Below are 23,041 nucleotides of genomic sequence, written 5' to 3'. Positions count from 1 at the left end.
TAAGAGGCCTGAATTGAGGGGTTTATTGGAAAGGCAATGCCTGCTGCTTTAGCGGTGGCAGTACTGGGAGGGCAGGTCTGTGCTGACTTGCCCCTTCATAAGATTGCCAACTCTGACTGAAGCTATTCTGGGACATTTTTTTTCCTTCCAACATGAGGTAATGTCATTAATTGTACTGTTCAACCCGTTCACAATATCCATCTCCCAGATTGCTTTCAGCAGTCACTGGGAGATCGGTGCCAATAGACTCTCGGCCAATCCAGGAGCGTTGGCAACCCTATCCCTTTAATTCACTCCCTCTCCACACCAGCCAACTCCTGGAAATATGGCATTGTCACTGCCTAAATTAGCCAGAGCGCGTGCCAGTAAGCACACCTGAGGCAGCATATGAGTGGGGTTGAAGATGTGCTCCTGGCCACAGTAGGATGGCTCCACTGCCCAATTTGAAGAAGCTGGCATATGTGCAGGAGACATGAGGGGAGGGGGTGGGCATCATGGTAGTATTGCCTGTGGTGTGGACAGCCCAGAGAAGTCTCTCTGTAAAACTGCTTGTTGTTGCATCCATATTAGTGCCTGTGTGGGTGTGGGAGCAGCCTGCAAGTGGGTGTATATCTGTTTGTGATCTGTCCATACCTGCATGTCCCTGAGGTATCCAGACAGACAAACGCGCAGGCTATGAACTGGTGCATGTGAATTCCTGTCACAAGAGAGCCCTGGGGAGCACAGAGCTGGCTGTGAAGGACAGATGACCTGTCTCTAGCCAAGGAGATCAATGGGTGAGAGGCGGCATGAACGAGGAGGCGGCTGGCGAGGCTAGAATGGAGGGTTTAAGAGCTTGGAGTCTCCCATTAAATAGAATTGGCTGACAGGTATGAATTATTCTCCCAGCAGCTCCTTGCTCTTGGGAGTTATTACCTGAAAAGCAATCTTCCATCCTGCAAAAAAGCACCCGCCCGCCGTGTAGATAGGAGGGAGCAAACACATCAGTGACTATGAAAGGAAAGAAGGGAAGAGAGAGTGCCCAAAGATCCACTCGCATCCTGTGTGCCTTGAGCATCCTTCCCATTCAGGGCTAAGAAGCAGAGAAAGTGCCAGGAGCAAACAGCATCCCCTTGAGAGAAGTGGCCGTGAAAGAGAACAGGTGGCAGTGACTGTGTTCTGTAATGGGAGAGATCGCAGCTGCAGAAAGCTCAGATCTGATCTCCCCAAAAGCATCAGAGTCCCAATCCCAGTCTGGGTTAAGCTAATATTGAGCACAGTGCATGAGAACAATATGCTATCTAAAATTCAGTACGTGGACTGTCTGCAAAAGATAATGCTTCAACAGGGGTCACACTGGGTACATCTAGACTTGGAAGAGTGGTCGTCGTAAGATTGGGACAAGCTAATGTACTTTAGCAGACTGTTCCTCGCTGTTAGCTGCAACGGTTAATAGAGACATTTAAAAAGCCCGAGCCTGAATTGATTAAATCCTGCAGGTTAGTCTAACCTGCATAGACTGAACTGACAAGCAAGTGAATAGACATTCACTTTTGATTCAGGAAATGCAGCCACGTGCCTGCAGTGCTCAAGCTAGAGCATGAGCCCCCCTTTCCCTAAGGCTGGAGGGAAGCTGAGCTGAGGGGGGTGGCTGTGGCCAGGCCCCAGCAGGCTGAGTATGACTGGGGAGGGGTTTAAAGCCCATCCTGGCCTGCAGGGACCCCAGCCAGGGTGTGCCTGGAGGGGGAAGCAGCCCTTGCCCGGCTTGTCCACAAGTGACGGTGGGGAAGGGAGGGGGATTAACCCTCCCTACCTCCCCTCTCCCACCAATATGGGACCACAGCCTGGGGAGCCCTCGCTCCCATCTGTGTTGGAGCACATGGAGGAGCCTGGTGCTTGGCCTGGCTTGGCCTCCAGCATCGCACTGCCCAGCTTCTTAGTGTCCTTATCCAGCTGCAGGTGCTGCTGAGGCGAGACTGCACCGTATACACTGCTCAGGCTGGCCTGGCACCACTTTCCAGTGGGTGGAAGGGGCCACCAGACAGGAGCTGGTCCCCCAGCTGTATGCTTGGTTCATCTTGGCTCTGCCCCAGACTAGCGCTGACACATGCTTGAGCCCCTGCCCTGCCCTTTACCCCGTCCCACCCCCCCGCAGCCACGGTCCCTCTGCTCAGGAGGGCCCGTGTCAGGGATGGAGTGGCCACTTCTGCCACCACAGTCCCTCTGCACTGTGCTCTGTGCATGTCCCCACCTGGGTTTGGGGCTGGTTTTGCTCTCTTCCCTCCTCCCAATCTGGCCTTTGCTTCGGGGTTGCCCCAAGTGAAACCCCTGTCTTGGCCACTGGTAAGGTGCACTTGGATCATCCCCTGGCTGGGGCGGGGGCTTTGGGGGTCCCAGGCCATGCTGTGTTGTGAGCAGGGAGGAAAAGCCAGGCGGACCCCAGCTGGGGTCCCATGCTGGTGGGAGAGGGAAGATGATGGTTTAATCCTCCTTTGCCTGAGCCTGCTGTCCCCAGCCCCCACCCCCTCCACTCCAGCTGGGAAGAGTCTGGCAGAGGTGCTGCACCCCCGCCAGGCAGACTGGGCTGTGTCCCCAGCTGGATTTCCCCCCCGCCCCGCCTTGTCAGCCCGCCCACGCTGCTCGGCTAGACAGTAAAGGGGCAGGGCCAACCCTGCGCTACTCCAGCAGACGGCAGAGCCCAGCGCAGGGTTGCAAAGCATCCTGGGATGCTGGGGGACTGTGATTTAACTTGAACCAGGAAGGGGCTTGGACAGAAGTTCCATAAACCAGCTTCAGCTAAATCAGTTAAGTCTGATAGTACATTCAACCAGGTTTATCTTAAACTAGTTTCGGCCATTTTGAAACTGGTTTATGTGCACTGAACTTGTGTTCTGTTCCAGGTTGAAACTAGTTTCTAATCACTTAAACCGGTTTATACATAACTTCTGTCCCTACCCAAAGTAGCTGGTCAAGGTCAGTATTAAGGGTTGCTGAGGTGCCTGGGTCTGAATCCCAGCTATGTACCTGACCCAGCCATTTAAGAAATGGGCGTAATAGTTCCCTAGCTTGCATGGCATGAAGACAAATCCCTCGCTATGTGTGGAGAAGGGGGCCCACAAGATGGCTGAAAGTCACCTCCCGCCAGGACCCTGGTTAAGCCTGCAGCTTGCACAGCAAAGCACAGAAAGCATCAGGGCCGAACTGCTGCAGATGCAGTGCATCGCTGAAAAGCCAAATATCCCCTTTGGCTGGCAGCAGGTGGAAGAGAGCTGAGTGATGGGTTATCCAGCTCTGAAAATCAGCTGAGCGGCACAGGGCTCGAATGGCAAATGAGGTGGTGTTTGTAAAATGTGGATTTGAAAATGTCAAATGACGTGAGAGGCTGCCGAAGGGGAAATAAATAGGGGGCAGAGGCAACTTCTAAAGCAGTCAGGTACTGCCACCTTTTCCCCCTCTGCAGCTGCTCTGACCTTACCAGATCCTTTTATTCAGTTCCAAATGATGCATCTCCCCCAGGAGCTGTTTAATCCACATCTCATTCCATAGTCATCTCAGAGGTCATGACTTATTTTTGATGTCATTTCTGAGAGGGGGCTGGAGCTGGGGGTGGGAGTATAGAGGAGTTTTGTGTGCAAATAGGCTTATTTGGAGGACATTCAGCACCCAGACGTTAGGGAGGGGTGCATTATGAATATGAAGGAACTACTTTTTTACTTTGTAGGGGGTTTTAACATCAAGAGGCTGGCTTAGAAAAAGACCGAGAGCGAGGGCATTCTGCACTTTTAGGAACCGCATCTGTTGGACTGAGAAAGTCTTATTAACAGTTCACTACTGCAAACATTTTCTCTTTGTCAGCGTGCCATCAAGGGTCTTCTCCCCTGGGGAGACAGTGTGCTAGTAGACAGAGCACCTGATTAGTGCTCACAAGGTCTGGGTACTAATACCAGCCCTGCCCTGGTATTTTGCCACATGACCTCAGGCTTTATTGCCCACTGCCTCAGTTTCCCGATCTGTACATGTGGTTATGATTTCCTTTGCAAAGCGCTAAAAAGCACTAAATGTGACAGTTAGGGCAGTCCTGCAAGGAGCTCACCTTGCCTCAAAGAAAACGCCCATCAATCAGAATATAATCAAGAAAACCAATGCTTTTTGGAAGCCTTGTCTTTTGGTAGACCCGTCCTGAATGGTACCAAAAGGGTATGACTTCCCTGAGTACCCACAGCTCCCACTTCCTGCACATGGAGTTTTGTGAGTACTTGGCCCACTGTGGTCAGCCAAAAACCTCTAGGGCGTTGCATTTGGCCATTTTGGAACATGTGCCTCAGTTTCAACGCCTGTATGATGAAGCCAGCAAGAGTGGAGGTGATCTCACAGAACTGCAGGTCCTTGGTACCCCCGCCCCTTCCCTCCCTGCCTACCATTGCAGCCACGGAGCTGTGTTGCAAGGCGTCGGCATGCCACTTGCCATGGCACTTTGCATCCAGAATCTTCTCAGGCCCAGAGTCTCATTAGCCATCTGCCCTCATGCTGCAGGTTGACAGGATGCAGAGTGTAAATGGATAACCTGTCAGGGAAACAGGAGGATAATATCAGTCAAATGAATCAATAGTTCACAGGCAATTTCATGTTGCCTAATGTTAATGCGGTTGTGTCCAAAATGCACTTAATTCTGTGTCTGATCTCATTCCCACAGGAGCTCGCCAGGCTGTTGTAGGAGTCTTGCCCCTCCACATCTCTGAAATTTAAAGTCATCGTTCCTATCAGCCAGAAAAAAAACATGATGGCATTCGTGTTAGTGATGGAGGGCAATGGCGCTCTGTCAGCTTCCTCAATCACAGTCACCACCTTCTATCTGCATTTTAGCAATTAGCCAGAGATAAATGATCTCCCAGTGATAGTGTCAGGCGGACTGGAAACTTCCACAGTAAACTGGCCTTGTGGCATCACTGCGTTGCTTGCTGTCAACAGCCGTGGCAGCACCAGGGAGCCTCAGTTGCAGACCAGAGTACCCCAGTACAAGCTGTGTCCAGATGCAGAAAAAAAGAGTAGGCCCTGCCCCAGATGGCACAGCAAAATAAGGTAATTGTGAGTACCTTACAACTGCAGGTCCAAGGTTATAACTGGGTCACATGCCACTGCGAAAAGAGCCTTCACAGTTCACTCTGGGCATGCCTAAGCCTGGCATGTCAGCAGAGTAGATGGTTTGGAGGCATCAGAAGGTGCGCTCAGGCTTGTCTGAGATGGCGCTGAAAAGGGGTTGCCTGGGCATGCACTCAGTCCCTCCATTCCTCCTGTGCTGTCTGCATCACCCAGGTGATGAGACTGGGTGCTGGCACAGAGGGAGTGAGAAAGCAGTGCTTGTTTCCCTGCAGGGAGGTGCCATAGACCTTGCCTAAATGGCCTCCACAGCCATTAATTACTACAGCAGTGCTAACACCCTGTGAAGAAAGAGGCAGTATCCCCCTTTTAAGATAAGCAAACTTGGACACAGCGACCAGCCAAGCAACAGGTGGCTAGCAGACCTGAGACTAGAACCGGAGGTGCCCAACTCCCCAGCCCAGGTTGTAACCAGGAGTCCATGCACTCCGTCCCCTTTCTGCTGTCTCCCCAGCATCACCAAGGGCCTTGGCTACTCACCCATGACTGTCCCCTGTCTCAAGAAATAAAGTCCTGAAAGAAACACTGACTGAGAAGCAGGGACCTTCTAGGCCTGTCTTGGGTAACAGAACTGGTTTAATTGCTTGTGCGCGTGCCCTGCTTATAACATGAGCTAAAACCCTTGAAATGGTCTATCTGGAAAACAGCAGCACTTGGCAGGAGGTAAATTCAGCAGCTGGTATTCGAAGCCTTGGCCAGAGCCCAATCAGCGGTTATTTCTGAGGCAAGAAATAGATGATGAAATAGCAGGAGGCTCTTTCTGTACAGGTGTCTCCGTGGTCTGTCACACTGGGAGGGCTGGGAGTCCCCCTCCGCTCAGACGGACAGCTGTGTGCCTCGAGCTCTCCGCCATGGCAGGCAACAGTTGTGACTCCTGGAATAAGGCTGTAGCGTGGAAACGGTGTGCTGTCAAGGATCTCTCTAGAGGTTGGAGCTGGGCCAGGGCTGCTTCCTCCCTCTTTTAAAAGGAAAATGGTCTGTTGGTCCTTTCTGATAAACAAGTGATGGGGGGAGATGGGACCCTCTCCATCAAAGTGGTGTGTAGAATTAGGGGGGACAGTGAGAAATGCACTGGAGTGACTGCCCTGGAGGCTTTGAAGACATTTGTTTGCCTGCAGGACAGATGCTGCTGGGTAGTGGCAAGTTGGGGACTAGGAGGTGGGGGTGAAATATGCCACTTAATTGCAGGGCTCTTCCCCTTGAGCCGGATGCTCTGTCCTGGGTGGACCTCTTCCAAACCTCCGCTTGTCCTCAAACCCCTTGGGGCATCTCTGGCTGTCCAGATACTTTCCCCTGGTCAGCTGCAAGGCTCCCATGTCTCCCCATGCCTTCATTAGCTCCTTTCCCCACTGGTTCTCCCAGTGCCTTGGTGGGGAAACACAGCTCTTTTTTCCACACTGTATTTGATCTCGTTGTAATGGCGTGTCAGGGATATAAAGTTGCTGCGGCATTTGTTGCTGAGAATATGGCTTCAGTCTTCCACAGCCCTGCCAGTCATCCCCCCTACCTTCCCTGCCAATATGTCCATCATGCTCTGTAAGGTTCACTGTCATGGGTTGCAAAAGGAGGTCCATTTCCAATACCCATTTAGTTGTTGGCCTCTACACAAGAGCTGAAGTTTCTGGTGGTCAGCTCAGCTGCTGCCACTCTTGGGAGTCAGAGGTCACCAGCCGATTCCATGTCCTGACTTGCTACCAGCTGTCGTATGATCTTGACTCTTGGTTGCCAGCAGCCTGGGGTGGATGCATTTCAACCATCCAGCACATGCTTTCCACCACCTGCACTCCCTCCCTCCCTTTGCACCGTGACCTGGCAATGAATTAGCTACTGTACTCCATCGCCTAATGCTGCTTTCTCTTTTGGGTTGCTACCCTGCTTTAGGAGTTTTCCCTCCAGCGACTGGACAGCCTGCTGGATGACCGGGTGAACGTCTTGGGATTTTCCATTTTCAACCAATCTCATGCTTTCTTCCAAGAGTTCGTCCAGAGCCTCAACCAGTCCTGGCAAGAGAACTGTGATCACGCTCCTTTTACAGGGCCCGCGGTAAGTATAGCTCTACCACAACCCTTTCTACAGCTGTCGGAAGCGGTAACGAGGCCGCAGGGGCTGGTGCAAAGGTGACGATCAATGTGGAACAGCTGTGAAGGGAACTAACAGGCGAGCAGAGCTTGTGAGGGACGGTACAGGACAAGCGAGTAATGCAGAGAAGGAATAAACTGGCTGGGTCGGCGTAGAGGCTGCTGAGGTGGATGGGAAGCATTACAGGAAACGACGGGACTTCTCACGGAGAAAAAGGGTAAGTAGCTAGCTGAGGAGCCGGGAGTAGCAATAGGCATATGCGTCGAAGGTCTTGGTGTGATGGTCACAGGACTATATACAAACGGATCCATTCACTAGATCTCTTTGCACACACCACGATTCAGAGGATCGACGGTTGCCTACTCAACATCTGGTTGCAGAGCTGAGGGAATAGGCACCTTTCCTCCTCCCTCATGCATCCCATTGCTCCTTCTGAGTTTGAGGTTGCTATTGTCAGCATTTCAGGTGAAAGAATTGCATTGTCATACAAATACAGGTGGGAAGTGGTGTTTTCCAGGAGCTCATTAAATGAGGCAGAGTCATCACGGGGGTTTGCCAAGCCTCCTTACAGCTCCATTGGTTCGGTGTGTGAGAGCATTTTGCCACGAAGACATACCCAAAGAGGGCTCTGCTCCTTTTTAGCTTGATCCACTTTGAGAGTTATTCAAGGCTAGCTACTTCCCTTCACAGTCAGCCCCTATCTCCATCTGAGTTTTCCTGTGCAGCATGCTTCCCTGGGAAGGTAGGGGAGGAAGGGGAAGCAGATGCAGACAATGTAGGAAGGAAGCCTCCTGGGCCCTAGCTGGAAGCCTGAGGGGCAAGATACTTCACATGCTCCAGTCTCTCCCTGATGAGCCTGCTAATGACTGCTGCAATCTCCCCTAGGGTCCCTGTCTCTCTTGGAAAGTTTGCAGAGCAGCTTTGCTACAAATGGTTGGGGGGGGTAGAGTTTGGGGAGAGAAAAAAGCAGCAAAACAATTTGCATCTTGACAAATGGCATAAAAATCCCCTGGGCTCCTGAGGCAGCCTGGAAGCCCCATGGTTTTTGCTACAAATAAACCATAAGCAGTGCCAGTGAGGAGTCTTCTCCACTTTGTGTTTGCTTGCCAGGAAGAGGCAGGCAGGGTTCACACCTGAGTGGTACCAACCTGCTGCTGCAACAGCGCCGATGCTGTGCTCTCGCCTGGTCTTCCCTTCCCTGCCCCTCTTGTCCTTCCCCACCCTTTGTGCTCAGGTGGCTGCAGCTTGTGCACCGTCTGGTTGGCTGCATCTCGATGCGCTCTGCACAAGGAAGCCGCCTGCTTGGGCAACAGCTGCAGGGCTCTTGTGATGCATTAAAACTAAAGCTTTTCCAACAGAGCAATCAGATGCTAACCCCGAGAAGTGCAAATGCTGAAGGTGGGGAAGAAAACATCTCCACTCTCTTCTTTCCAGATTGCCTCGAATGGGCTTGAGAATGCTCTAGAAATGCAAGAAGCGCAGGGCTGCCCCTTTTTGATCCCCACCTTGCCCCCTATTTTTGAGTGAATTCAGTGCTGCTGATTGGTGCCGGCTCGGGAGTCTCTGTCTAAAACTCCCGTCCATGCAACATTAAGGCAGCTGGATGTCTTAAGTTGTTCAAAAAACAGGCTAAGCAGAAGGGCAAGATCCCTCCTGCATTAGAGAGGTGGCTTCCAGGAGGGGCTAGATGGGAGGACACAAAGTAGGTTCAATCACCCTGGCCCATTCAGTCCTACCTGTGTCAATTATTGAGTGCCGTCCCATTTCCAACCCCAAACCTTGGTGGGCTGTAGCGATTTTCAGCCTCTTTGTCATGGCAGCTTAACATCTACATCCCCAAGAGACAGCCTTCCTTCTCGCCCTGGGGACTGGACCCCCCACTGTCCTAGGCATGGTGGAGCAGTAGCTGCCCCCAGATACTTCCAGTTTAAACTGGCACCAGAAAAGATGGGCAAAAGGAAGGGATATTTTGCAGAGAGGGTTCAAAGAGACTCAGGCTGTATCTATACTTGTTCTGGGGTGCTGCTGTCATGTACCTGCACAGAAATGCTGAATACACGGGGGCCTGAGGACCCTGGTCCCCCTCAGGAAGAGGGCTGTCACTTGAAATGCATAAAATGGCCACATGTCCATCATCTTAGCACCTCTGCCCCAGCAAAAATAAAAGTCAGCACTTATGCACCTGCATACTTCCCACACCTAGAGCCCAGGCAGCATTGCTGCTCTGGGGGCTCCCCTGGCTGCTGCTCCTTGTCTCTGGCATGATTGAGGGCAGTGGTAGTAAGTGCCCCTAGAGCAGCTTTGGCACCTCATTTCCTGGCTTGGCAGATACCGAGCTATGTGAGCAGTACCCCAGCAGTGCAGAGGAAGGGTTGTGCACTCAGTGATACCCCTGATTTAATGCAGGCAGTTTGGGGCCAGCTGGACCCTCCAGAGTGAATCTAGGACTTAGCCATGAGACTGTGATACAAAGGGTCTCTTCCTGACCCCATCCTTGCGGTGACTGAGCACCATTACCGAGGCCCTCTGCTATTCAGTCCCCAGTGATAAAGAAAAGTGTTTTGCCGGCGGAACAAAACTCCACAAGCAGGAGGCTGATTTTCTTGTCTTCAGTTCGATAGGGAAGTCCCTCATTTCACCGTGAATTGTCTCCTGTCTCTTGCCATTGCAAGCACCTGCTGTAGCTAAGCTCTTAACTTGGCTCAGGCAAGTACCTCCCTCTTGTAAATGCTTCCCCTGTCCGCTCCAGCAAGCTGAGCTCTCCTGGAACGGTTCAGGGATGGGACTTCAACAGCTGGACATGACAGGAGGTTTCCTCTAAGCTGCAGAATCCTCGGGCTTCCTTGCCAGAGATGTGAAAGTGTCTTTGGAAGGAGGAGGGAGATACTTGTTCAAATGCCATTCTCATTAATCACGTTGCAAAGAAAGGAAATCAGAGAAAATCATTAAAATTACAGATGGCTAGATTAGGTAATTAGAATTTAGGCTGAAACAGATGTTTGTAATTAAGTGTTTATTTCATTGAATAAAATCCAGATTGTAAAGACTATTTCACGGGATTGTAATGGTTTTAATTCTCTGTGTTATGTTTGGGGGGCAAAGATGCAGATGACAGTGGTTTAGGTAGGAAGGGAGGGGGGAAGAAACAACCCAAGCTGCCCTTCTTCCTGCTGAGAGCAGCCTGGCTTCAAACGTGGCCTTTCTGTGGATGTTTTTGGTAACTAAAAGTTATAACCCAGGCCACGCTGTGCCAGGCCCACTGGTGTTTCTATAGGGCTAAACTGTGGGAGTCCACCACGGTTGTGTCCCGGGACCAGTGCCCAGCTATGCTGACCCTCAGGATGGAGTCAAGGGAGGTGGAGCTACAGAGAGGATCGGTGCCACTGGTGGGCAGAGTTTAGGGTGAGCCACGCTCCCATAGCTCCCTGCTTCTCCAACCAGCTGGTGGTACGTGGAAAGGATGGAGCTGCTTCTTGTCCCTGTCCTAGGGAGTGACTGGCAGCACTTAGTCGCCCAGCTGCAGCCCACAGAGCTTCAAGGCACAGCGCAGGGCAGCTGGCTGGTATATGGAGAGGACAGAGATGCTTTTACCCATCCCTTAGTCTCTCCAAGGTACCTTCCCAGGGTATTTACTTGAATTATGGATCTCATCAGCCATGTGCGATACAGGGCAGGGAAAGGGTCTTTTCTTTCCCTTCTACCATGATCCACATTCTCCGGTAGGTAGCAGCCTCCTCTGGGACCCACAGCACCTTCCACACCCAGCATGTCACGGACCTCTTTATTCCAGATACGGTGCACAAAAATGGAGTTGGGTATTAACAGTCAAATAGGGTTTGGTTTTATGGCAAAAGCCGAAAAGAGCTGTGGCTTAGAGAGGGGGGACAGTAAAAGGAACAGGAGATTTCATAGGAGAGGCTGAGAGGGTGAGTGAGGGGAACAAGGAAAGATTTCATGAATGACCTTTAAACCGCATGGGTGGAAGATCCCAAAAGGCCTGCTAGCAGTGCTGATAAATGAAAAGCAACTTAATTTTGTACAAGAGCCTTCCATACAAATTCAATCCCAAATTGCTTTGCTGAGTTAAATACAGCTAACAGAGTTAACAGATAAATAATGGCAGAGGGAATGGCAATAGGCTAAGGGGGGAGCACGGCTTTCAGCTGCAATTTGATATGGCTGGAGAGATGCAGAGACCTGCTCCAGATGGCAGGGACAGTAGAGGAGCAGGCCCTTGCACTGATCGCAGCAGGAAGTGAAGTGGCAGAGAGGATTTTGGTGTTAAGCAAACAGAGGAAGCAAACAATTGGCTGGAGTAAAATGTAGTCCACTGGCTTGTCTAGAGCAGGTGTTGGGGTTAGGGAGGAGGTGAGGTGGAGGCCCTAAAACAGGTTCGTGAAATAATGGCAGAGAAGATCAAGGCGTCTGAGGACAGGTCCTGGCTCCTCTTCATTATTGCCAGTCCCAAGCTTTCAGAAGTCATCACTCAGACTGCACACAATCATGCGATTAGCTTGAAATGGGGGGTCTGAGACTCAGACGGGCAGGGTATGATTGGATTAACAATGACACCCAGGGTTAGAAATGGAAATCGGCTGCTTCAGAGCAAGGCTGTAATTAGAGAAAGAAGAAAGGGGAGGGCAGGACCTGGGGAGATTCCTCCCCTCCCAATAAAGGAAATCTCCTGAAGCAAAGCAAGCCCATGAAATTGTTTCAAAAGCTACAGACAATACCAAAAAGACCAGCAAAACTGTTCAAAGCTCAGGAGTAAAATATCCCAGTCAATAATGTCAAATGCTTCACTAAGATCTACAAGCATCTCGCTCACTAGCTAATAAGAGTTCATTAGCTGCTCAGATGAAATGGAAATAAAAACCTGTCTGGAGACAGCAAAAGACATTGGGTCAGATTTCAGAGATGGTTCAACTCTGAGCTTGGTGGAGTTACACCTCTCAACATCACGTGAATATTTGGTCTGTGGCTACTGCTAAGGACCCTGTGTCAGCAAAGTACGGAAGCGCACATGTAAGCCTATGACTGGAGTGGGACTTCAGTCCGTGCTTAAAGTTATGCACGTGTTTACAGGCTTTTCTAACCCCGCTATGCTGCACAGAGAGTTGAGGATATAGCAGTTCTGCTTGCCGTTCCTAGCAGTGGCACCTGGGTTGAGGGGAGACTAGATGAGTAAAGAGGGGCTGGGAGGGGGATACCGCAGTTACTTTAAAAGCCCTGAAAGTGCATCCTAGGGGAACGTCAGAAAGAAACAGGCATCGGAGAAAACCCCCCCGGCCTCTATAAATGGAAGGCATTAAACCCTACCTTATGGTTCAAGCCAAGGGGCTTTAGGAAAAAGGATGCCTGGGTTCAATTCACAGTTCTGCCATAGACTCCCCATGAGTCTTTGGTCAAGCTATTTAACCTCGTCCATGCCTCAGTTTACCCTCCTTTAACAATGACTGTAATACTTACCCTATGCCCCCAGGCACATCGTGAAGCTCGGTTAATCTATGTTAGCAGAATGGTTTGAGTCCCTCCAATGAAAGTTGCTTCAGAAAGGGGAAATGTTCGGCCCATTCTTGTGGGTGAAACGAGTCAAATACTGAGAGATGAACCACGTGTGACAGATGTGTGTCATGCCATTTGATGTGTTCCTAGACGGTGTTTGGGTCTTGTGGGGATGAGTGTGGGATAAGAACTGATAGTGAATAGCAAGGAGAAAGGAGGAGACAAATGATTGGGCTGGAAGGAAGCTCGGTAGGACAAATGTGAATGCTATTGAGGGTTAGGAGATAGAAATCTGTAAGGGATTATCGGCACCATTAATGCTGATGATAGGGATTTTGCTAGCATTAAGCTTGGATTCAACAGTTTTTCATAGCACCAGCTTCCGCATTTTAAAGCCCTCTCTGTTACTCATTAAAAGCCTGACACTGGGGCATCGAAGGCAGTGAGATCCTGGCCATTGCCTTGAGTAGGATCAAGCAGGGTTAAATCTAGCTCACTCTGTTCAAACAAGTAACACTTGGAGCCAAAGGGGACTGCTCAGGTGATTGAACTGAACACGATTATCTCCCTAGGGTGATAGGGGAAGTGATTGAATGTGATCCGGCTTTGAGAGGGACAGGAGCAGTAGCTAGAGTTGAACTGTAACTGCCCACAGCTGGGGTGAAATGGGGGGAAGGTTCAACAGGCTAAAGAGAAAAGATGCTGTCCGACACTGAAGTAGTCAAGAGGAGGCTCTTTGAAGAGACCAGTAGAAAAATGCAGCTTTGATCGTAATGAGCTGCAACAACTACATTCCAGCGCAGTCGGGAAGTGATGATAATTAAAAGTGAGGTTTCAGCTACAGCAATGAAGATAGGAGAACAACTAGCCGGTTATTAACTGCGACAGTTTTGCATGTGAGACTGGGTGGATAAAAAGAAATGGTGAAGGAATCACACCAATATATGGATGTTAACATCTCCTGAACAATGGTATTTTCAGAGGAAAGTCCAGCTGGAGAAGGGGTGTCCAGTAACTTTCCAGTAAAGAGTTTAAATGGCCAGTCTGATCCTGGGAGCAAAGAGGAGGAGGAGGTAGGGAGGACAGCTGGGCAGAAGGGAGAGGAGCACAGAGGGGAGGACTGATGATGATGGGATGAGCTGTAAAACAAAGTGACGGGGGAGAGCAAAGAAATGAGCCTGAGCAAAGGAGGAGGAAGTCAAGAGGATGGAGGAGAACTCAGGATGGCAGTGCAAGCTACACCTGCCACCACCGTCTGCATGGAAACTCACGGAGGAGTGTGCTCAAAAGACACTGCTGATCTCAGGGCCCTGCCCCGTGTGAATTGGGTGCAGAATGCTGCCCCTCTACCCCTGGCAGCATTTCATTGCCTGCTTTCTGCGAGTCTGAATGCCAGTTCAGCTGCTGACCTCAGACTTGGAGGAGGCTGCAAGGCTAGGTAGAAGAAGGTATCAGGAGTGTGGCAGGGTGACTGGAGTGTGTTGGGCTAGGGGTATGAGCTGCTGCTCTGGTGCATGTGTGTGGACTCCTTTATGGTCCAGGGGTGTAACTGCACATGCTTGTGGCAATCGCTGTGGACTTGTTGTTTCACGACAGTGCAAACTGTCAAGTCCTGTTGAATTTTCCAGCTTCTGGAGCTGACTCTGTCTGTCTTTCCCTCACAGCTGTCTTCTGCCTTGTTGTTTGATGCCGTTTATGCCATTGTGAGTGCAGTCCAGGAGTTGAACCGGAGCCAGGAGATTGGTGTGAAACCCCTGTCCTGTGGCTCTGCACAGATCTGGCAGCATGGTACCAGCTTGATGAACTACCTGAGAATGGTGAGAAGGGACTGAAGTTTGCTGATTTATGTGCCTCCATCTCTCCTCTCTGCCAAGAGCTAAAGACAAGCATTTGTGTGCCTGCCTGATGATGCCAGGCCCATTCTGCTAAAGCACAAGGTGCCAACCTGTTTCAAAGGAGCATTGGGCAAAGATGTGGGAAGTGTTTGTAACCAGCCTTGGAACTGCGTGCAATTCACTGTCTTGCAGGTTTTGCTACAGAAACAAAACTCAGCAGACTTTTAACGTGATCTTAGGAGTGTTTCCAGCCAACCCAGGGCCAGTTTTCAGTGAACCTGAGTTGATTCATGTTCCTGCAGCACATTCCTGCAAAACACAAGAATTGCAGATGAGATTTTTTTCCAGAGGGATTTGGCCCTGTTTGGCTTGGAAAGTCGGGGGCTGCCTGGATCAAAACTAGCTATGGGTCAGAATCAGAAATCCCAGGTTTCAGCCCTCTCAAATTCTTGGAGAGGTTTAATGTCTATTCCCCGAGCTGGACTTGCCCCACGACTTGTGTGTTGAAAACCCAAAGAAACCAGCTCTCTTTTTCTTCTTGGATGCATCCTGAAAACAACAGATCTCATGAAATTTCTTCTCTAAAATGTTAGAAAACTCATGGGAAGGTATCTCCGATGTGGCCCTGGTCTGGCCTGCAGCAACATACCTAGACTCCTGGCAGTCCCAGGTTAACTTTTAGTGTTGGGGCCCCCCTTTGCCAGAGATAATGGTGATAATAAAAATTACCAATTCCAGGCCTCCTTTCTGTCTGGGCAGCCGCCTGGTTCATCCAGGCCTGTGTCCGACCCTGCTGGCTTGGTGAATCTCACTCCAGTCCCGACTTGAACTTCATCTGATAGCCCGATCACAAAAATGACTCCAGCCCCAAAACCACAGAGCTTCTCCTGGCTCTCAAAGGAGTCCCATTAACTTGCTGTCATGACTAACAACATGCTTCAGCAGCAAGTCAGCAGCATTTAATCTGTCCAAGGTTAGATGCTCATCTTGGGATCCTTTGCAATGTGACCCCATGTTAACACCTGCCTTGTGCAATGCAGTGGTGTGTTAGTTTGCTGCACAGGCCCCAGCAACGTGATCCAATGCGATGCAATGAAGCTGCTTAGTTCTGCAGCTGAGCCAGGGGCAGCTGTGGGATGAAGGGGAGGTTTTGGGCATGGTGGGGGGATGATGGAGGAGGGAAGAGAGCCTCCGTGGGAAAGGAAACTCCTTACAGCTTAACAGTGCTCTCCCCTGGCCCTTTGCTCCAGGCAGATGACAAAGTGAAAATACTACTCCTAACCCTTCCCCATGGCTTTACTGAGAGGGTAAATGTCAGGCACTCCACAGCCCTGCGCTTGCTAACAAAGTAAGCAGCAGCAGTTGGGAGAGTCTGTTTAAGGCCATGTCAATTGGCGCTGTAACTCACTCTCTCTTGGACAGGTAGAATTGGAAGGTCTCACCGGCCACATCGAATTCAACAGCAAAGGTCAGCGGTCAAACTATGCCCTGAAAATCCTGCAGTACACACGCAGTGGCTTCAGACAGGTAAGGCTGTTTGGGACCCTGCAACCCTGCTGCTTAGGGCTGTTCCTGCTGGCAGCTGAGATCCTGTCTGGGTGGTGCTGAGCCCAGACTCCAACCCCCTGACCTCAGCGGGAGCTGAGAGTACCTGGCAGATCCCTGCCTGGCAGGATTAGGTCCTTCACAAGGAATGAGCAGTGCGGCTTTAACTGCAGCTCACACTGTGCATGGGTTGGAAGGAAGCAATCAGTTGCTCCCCTAACTCGGGAGACGACTCCAAAGCATCCCCAGGCATTTCAAATTCTCCTTCAAGGACCATCTCTCCAACCAGATCGGAGCCTGTCCAGCTTCAGCAGCAGACATAGCAGCCCCCTTTCCTAGGGGACAGCATTCAGTGCCTACAACCCTTTCACTGGCTGCAGACACACGGGGCTGTCTGCATTACAAATGCGTTCTGCTTTAGTTAAACTGGTTCAAACCTCTGTGCAGCCATGTTTGCTTCAACTGAAGAGTAGGATTATTTTAGTTTGAGTCTAGCCACTTCCCAAATGACGGAGGCTTAATCAAAATTGGCGCTCTTCTGCCAGAGAACGAGTCTGACTAGAATGGCTCTGTCAGTTTAAATTCATACTTTAGCTTCTATCAATGCACTCTTCCCTTGTAGACAAGGCCTAAATCAATTTAAATTCATGCCTTGTTATTAAATCCATACCGACCACCCCAACCTCTATGCGCAAGAAAATTATCTTTGTATTGCTTCTTCCTTTAAGCTCTTGTATCCTAAAATACCAGATTTCATTTAAATGTAGCAGCTTTCATGGGTTAGGTCCTCAGCGGGCATAAATCAGTGAAGGAGATGACTCCACACCATTCTCATTCCACCTGCATCGAGGGCAAATGGCAGCCAGGGCAACAAAATGCGGCAAGGGACTGTCTTACACATGGGAAACAACAGGCTTCTATTAAGCATTTTATAAAAATTAAAGTATTCTCCATGATTTATGGAGAATGGCAGGTATCAAATTGGCATGATTTAATCTCTGACAGGATTCCACACAGCTGTCAAGAAAAATCCTCCATCACCTTAATTTAAAAGGCCCATTTCCCATTTCTTGTCAATCCAGTCGGAATTTTCTGGACTGGATTCTCATCCTGGTTACACTACTAATGTCCATGGATTTACTCCTGATTTTCACCATGGCCAAAATAAGAGCAGAGCCAGGCTTGCTGAGATAGGATACAGGGCGCAGGTTAAAACCTATGCAGAAATGTTTAATTTATTATTATTAGAGCTGATAGAAGGAGTGTCCCATTGAAAAATACACTTTTGTCAGAATTGAAACATTTCCCAGGAACCTCTCTCATTCCTCATAATCTTCTGGACAGTGCAAAAATGTTTCATTGGGATGCTTATAGACTATTAAAATATTAGGTTTTCTATAATATTGAACATGAATGTATTTTTTTTTTCTGTATAAATATTTCATATTAAATTAAGTGCATCAGAGCAATAAAGGAGAAACAAAATGTTTCAAGGGCCCCAACTGAAACAGGATGTTTTGCAGTTGAGTTTTGGGGGAAAATGTCAGAATGTGGTCTTTCCGTCCAATTCGCAGCAGGAAAGAATCACCAGTGTCAGAGTTTCCCATGTAATGGGCATTCCCAGTCCTGGCCAGGTCTAATCCTTCCCTTTACTCCCCTCCCATCCTCTTGGTCTCTTTCCCCTTGAGTGCTTGCTGATCCCCCACCTGCTATTAATGTATTACCTTCCTTATTCTCTATCCCCTTTTCCAATGGTATTTTCTGCTGATTCCAGGGTCAGTGATACGGCAGGGCCCAGATACTATGCCCTTGCTATTGCCACTTCACTCTGTAAGGGCTAGTTTGCTTCTCAGAGCCGTGACTGCCTGATGTGTTCTGGTTTCTAAATCTGAATTGGGCACTGAAACAAGTAGACTGATGTTCAGAAGTGCTGAGCACCTGCAGTTCCCTTGAAGTTTAGAGGAGCTGCAGATCCATGCCTGTGGGTGAATCTGCCTGAGCACACAGACAGGGTAGTTTAGAAATGTTTCCACACAGGGGCAAGCTGACAGGAGGCAGATCCTCTCCCATTAGGGCAATGCTGAAGGTAAGCAAGCAAATGCAGAGCAAAAGGAGTCTCTCTTCATCCTGAGCAAAGGCTGGTTAGGGCATTTGGGGAGGCTCCTGGCAGGACTGACTCGGCAGTATCCAAAAGCCCTTTAGCACTCATCCATCTTGATTACCTTCTCTTCCTGAAGCCCTTTATCACTCCAGGTTACAAGGCTGTTGTAGGGATGGGATGTGTTTTGGATCAAATCACCAAATTTGTACTGTGCCCAAGCAGCCTGCAGACTCTGCAAGCTCTTAAGCAGAGAAAAGCCAAAGCAGTTTGTCCTTGGCGCCTGCTTGATCTCTATTGTCTCGCGCTATGATGCTGGCACCTGCCTGCCCTTTGTTCTCTCTTTTGCAATGGTACCGGAGCTCTCATTGCATTGCTATTTTCTCTGCTGTCGTTACGCTGTTTCCCTCACTCAACTGCTGTTTGCTTTCATGTGCTCTCATAAGAGTCCCTGCTCCTTCTCGTGCAGCACCAGGTTGGCTTTTGATTGATAAAAACCCCACGCTTCTACTAATGGCCCCCTAGGAAGGGAAGACTGGCCAGTGAGAGTCCTTCCCAAGTGGCTTCCTAAGGACTCTGGTTGCATTGAAAGATGTAGGGCTAGTGGAGTGATATGTTTGATGCTCCCAGCGGCGATGGTGAGTATTGCTGTGCTTTGGCTATCCAGCAATTCTGCTTCAGTGCTGTGCTTCAGTGGGTCTCTTCGGCTCTCATTATGGACATGCTGGTTTGGCAGCGGAGCGGGAAACTCCCCCTTGGTCAATTAGTGGCTGAACCAGTTATTCAGACCTGCTGTTTTCCGCTCATATGTATTCTGAAAAATGCGTCGATAGGCCTGTCATCTCAACTTTGACAGAAGGAGGTAGGGCAATGAATGGGGCAGGAGTGTGTCTCCTCATTATACCGTACTGATGTTATAGCCTCATGATATCACCCTCAAGGATTTCTGTGGGTGATATCTTTTATTGAACCAACTGGTTGGGGTAAAGTTAGACAAGCTTTCAAATGCAAGGCATTCTTCATCAGGCCTGATGTCTTTCCTGACCAGGCTCTTTAGGGGGGATTTCCAGATCCCTGGCCCATTGCATTAAGTGCCCCATCTCTTGCAATGAGAGGGAGAGATTGCAGAAGAAGCCTGAGCCTCATGGCAGAAGCTCCAGAGGAAAAAAAGTTCCCATAATGACAGGATCGAACGAAAAGACGGGTAATGGTGGAGGCAGCCAGGAGAGACACGAGGGGCTATAGTCCAGCAGGGTAAAGGAACTGCTGGAGTCGAGCCCTCTTATACCAAGCTGGACGTTAGCTGATGATGGAAGGAAGCATGAGCAAGAAGGTGATGTTTTACAGAGGAAAGCGAACCTGTTTTATGAAATAAATGAAGGAGACACGGGCTGGGTTCCTGACCTGTGCTAATCTCTCATCGGCGATTTTTCTCCGAGATAACCCCTTTCCCCAATGGTTGCATCTTGCCTCACCTCTGCCTGGGACCTTGGCATCAGGACGTCTTTTTCTGTTGCTGCGGGAGCCAGTTTTAGTCCTGGTTTAAATGTTGCCTGCCAATTTTTACCTGTCAAGTGACAGCTGTGCCTTGACACCACCTTCAGCTCCCTCTGAATGAGAAAGGAAACTGGATGTCATTTTCCACGTGACAAGATCCCTCATAGTATCAGCACCCATTTGCATCATCTCCCGGACCCTGCTTGTTGCGAGGAAAAGCGACAGATTCAAGCCCATCTGAACTCCTGAGAGCAGCGCTTATGCAGGAGCAAGGGAGAGAGATGGCTTTAAGGCACTCCAGGACCTCTGTATTTTTTAACACATTTTAAATGTGATGTTGCGTGTACCAGGAAAAAAAACCCTGAAAGATCCTCTTGTAGCTGTGTTTTGCTAAAAACTCCATGGTGCGGGTTAATTGCATAGAAATCCCTGCTAGCTTTGCTGTTGAGTTCCAGCTCCTTGCCTGTATGACAGAAATGATAAAGTTTTTACCATTGGCAGGGGACTAGCTTTAATATTTGGAGGCAGAATCGTTTTCCGAGAGCTTTCTATTTGTTGAGCAAACCTGGTAAATGGTCCAATAATGTGGTTCACACAAAGTCCACTTAGCACTGATATGCAGATGATAATATTTCAGCACACTTCAGTACAATCCCAAGTGTCCATATAAGAGCCCTTGTTTTTGTTTCATTGGGGCTGCATCAGTCTGGCTTGATTGGCAAGGAGAAAAGCATTTTAGTTTGGTATTTTTGCCCCGTAACGGCCTGCAAACTTTCCCAGGGGCTATTGAGTATTTCCTGGTTCTGTTATCTCACAGATCCTAACTGGTAGTACCAGATCTGTAGAACACATTCAGGAGGGCAAATGAGAGTTTCCAAAGGCAGTCACTTAATGACAAGAAGCAAACTTAGTGTGAGATTTCCCCCAAACCGTCCCACTTAAGCATCACCGCTGGATTTTCAAATGGGCACGAGGTGAATGAGCTTCATGACAGATCCCACCAGGGACTTTGAAGAACCCATGCATTCTTGCCTGGTCTGTGCAGGGGCAATCCACAGCGAGAGAAAGCAACATTTTTTTCTAACACAAGACATGCACCTTAGGCTTCTCAATAAGTGGCCTGGGCTTTTCTTTTTAGAGGTGCCCAGGAGCTCCCATTGGAGTCCAGCTGTATCCACATCCCACCAGATGGAAAGATGATAAATGACTCCAGATTACACTTGCCAGTGGAAGACGGAGGAATCCCTGCTGATGCGAGTCTGCCGTATGGCTGGAGCGTTTGCTGGCCTTAAGCCCTTCCCTGTCAAAAGCCCATCAAACGGAGGCCATTGTGCGCATGGCTGCTAACAGCCCAATTCCTCCACTTGGACTCTCCATTAAGGTTACAGCAGCGAGCCCTTACCTGAGCTTCCCACCCAGCTGTCAAGTTGTTCTTGAGGTGAGATGGGGCCATTGCAGACTGCCCGGGTAGACTTTGGCCTCACCTCATCCTCGGGACATCCCACCCCGCTCCCTTGAAACGCATCTTCTCCCAGCACCCGTGTTCCAGACCTTCCCCTCCAGCCTCAGTGGTGTACCTGCAACCCCACAACCAGGGAGCCCGAGAGGCAAGCGGGTTCCTGTCTGGTCCCATCCAGGTGTCTGCACCCTTGGCTAATGGCCCAGAAGCTGTGCTGAGGCTGCTCTCCCACTCCCAAGGACTTCCAGCGGGAGCACAGAGCTGGGGTCAAGTCTGGAGCCTAGGAAAGCACTTACACATCATTGATTATTTCTCCGGTCTCCCTCATTGCCAGCCAGCCTGGGAAAACTTGCTGTGTTGCTGCTGCTGTTATGAAAATAAATTCTTAGAAACGGTTCAGCTAAACTCACCTGACCCAGCGGGGGCAGACACGAGTATCCTCAAGACAAGCTGTTCCCCAGGGTCAAATTTGCTGGTTTTGGCAGATTGCTTTTTCAAGCACCTTTCCTGCCTTCTTAACGGGCTCGTGCTCTCTGCCTGTGTCTGTCTCTCTCTTTGCCCCTCCTCCCCCCGCCTTTCCCCAGCTCTTGAAGCCACAGGGGCTTCTCGCTCATCAGCTTTGATAGAAAATTCACCGAATGTTGAAGCAGATCCAGATCGCACCCGGCAAACAAATTAGAGACACTTAGATTTTCAAACTCATCGTTGCTTATGGGCAGGGGCGCCAGGGCTCTAAGTGTTTAATTTTTAATATATTTATGTAATGTGCTGAATGTGTTTCCTTATTTAGTTTAACGAGTGGAAATTTTTCCCCAGCCGTGCGAGAGTCGCTTTGCGTTCACAGGATGCCTGATAAGGCCTAAACTCATTAACATGCCTGTGATCCGGAGATCTGACAAGGGCTGAGTTTGTAAATTTTTCTTTCTTTTCTATCTTTCCGGTTTGGCTTTAAAACGTGCTGTAGCATCTCTCTGAGGGTTTTGATGAGTGATTTGCGTTAAACCAAGGGCACTGGGATTTGGCAGGTTTGAAAAGGGGAGGATTGAAGGGAGGGGTGTGGTGGTGATCATCACTCAAAAGGAAAGGGAGAATAGGGCCAAGTTGAAGGCGGGGGTTAGGATCACCAGGGAGGAAACTTTGCTGCATTTATTTGCTCTAGCCACACACTGCCTCAATGGCAGGGGTGAGTTTAATTAGCCACTTACAAGCTATAAGGCCTTAACATGGAGTAAGGTAGGGTGCGCATTGTTGACGTGCTCATGAAATCCTAATGAGCAACCAGCTGATAGAGCAGAGATCATCTGCAGCCCTCATCCCGTTAGCATGTCAGTGGTTAATCAGGCCCAGTGGGACCCATACTGGTCGTGCCCTAAGCTCTGTCCATTCCCCCAACTGCCGGTGAGGATTCAAGGACTATTGCAAATGTCCTGCAGTGCCTTTGCCTCCTTGTTATAAGGGTGACAGTACTCGGCGCCTCGCAGGATTAGGTCCTTTACGGACAAGCCCTGGTGCTTACCTGCAGGCAGAGGAGCAGACTGGGCACGTCCAAGAGCGGAGGTTATCTGTGACTCCCACCGGTTTAATTGGCGACTCTCTGCAGGTTCAATGCCAGCCCCTCCACGCGTCGGCTCCGTCTCGCTGCTCTGCAGCCTGCGATCTTCCCGTGTCCTTCAAAAGCTTCAGGCATGTGGCAGGATTCCTGCGGCTGCCTCTTAAATTGTTGCCCGAGATTTTAATCCCCTTCTCCTTGGGCCGATAAGGAGCCTTTTGCTGAGTGCCTAATTATGTCTCCTACCAGAATCATCCCCTTCCCAGCCTCGACAAGAATCTTTGCATGCAAGCTGACCTTGAAGTAATTGCATTTCTCACTCTCTCTTTCCTGGGGAT

General features: G+C 49.8%; 1 protein-coding gene across 1 annotated transcript in view; it reads left to right on the top strand.

Annotated features, from left to right (window-relative positions):
* The window catches only part of GRIK4 (glutamate ionotropic receptor kainate type subunit 4), a 285,803-nt gene that overhangs the window by 216,155 nt on the left and 46,607 nt on the right, over positions 1-23,041 (top strand). The window contains exons 8-10 of the mRNA XM_090027057.1: positions 7,018-7,179; positions 14,385-14,537; positions 15,978-16,082. Coding sequence (XP_089883183.1) covers positions 7,018-7,179; positions 14,385-14,537; positions 15,978-16,082 — 420 coding nt within the window. The remainder of the gene's footprint in view (positions 1-7,017; positions 7,180-14,384; positions 14,538-15,977; positions 16,083-23,041) is intronic.

The sequence above is a fragment of the Crocodylus siamensis genome, chromosome 14 (assembly GCF_052110815.1).
Source record: "Crocodylus siamensis isolate JL-2025a chromosome 14, ASM5211081v1, whole genome shotgun sequence".
NCBI classification, from domain to species: domain Eukaryota; kingdom Metazoa; phylum Chordata; order Crocodylia; family Crocodylidae; genus Crocodylus; species Crocodylus siamensis.
Note: the sequence above shows the minus strand (reverse complement) of the source record. Positions and strands in the feature narration are given on the sequence as shown.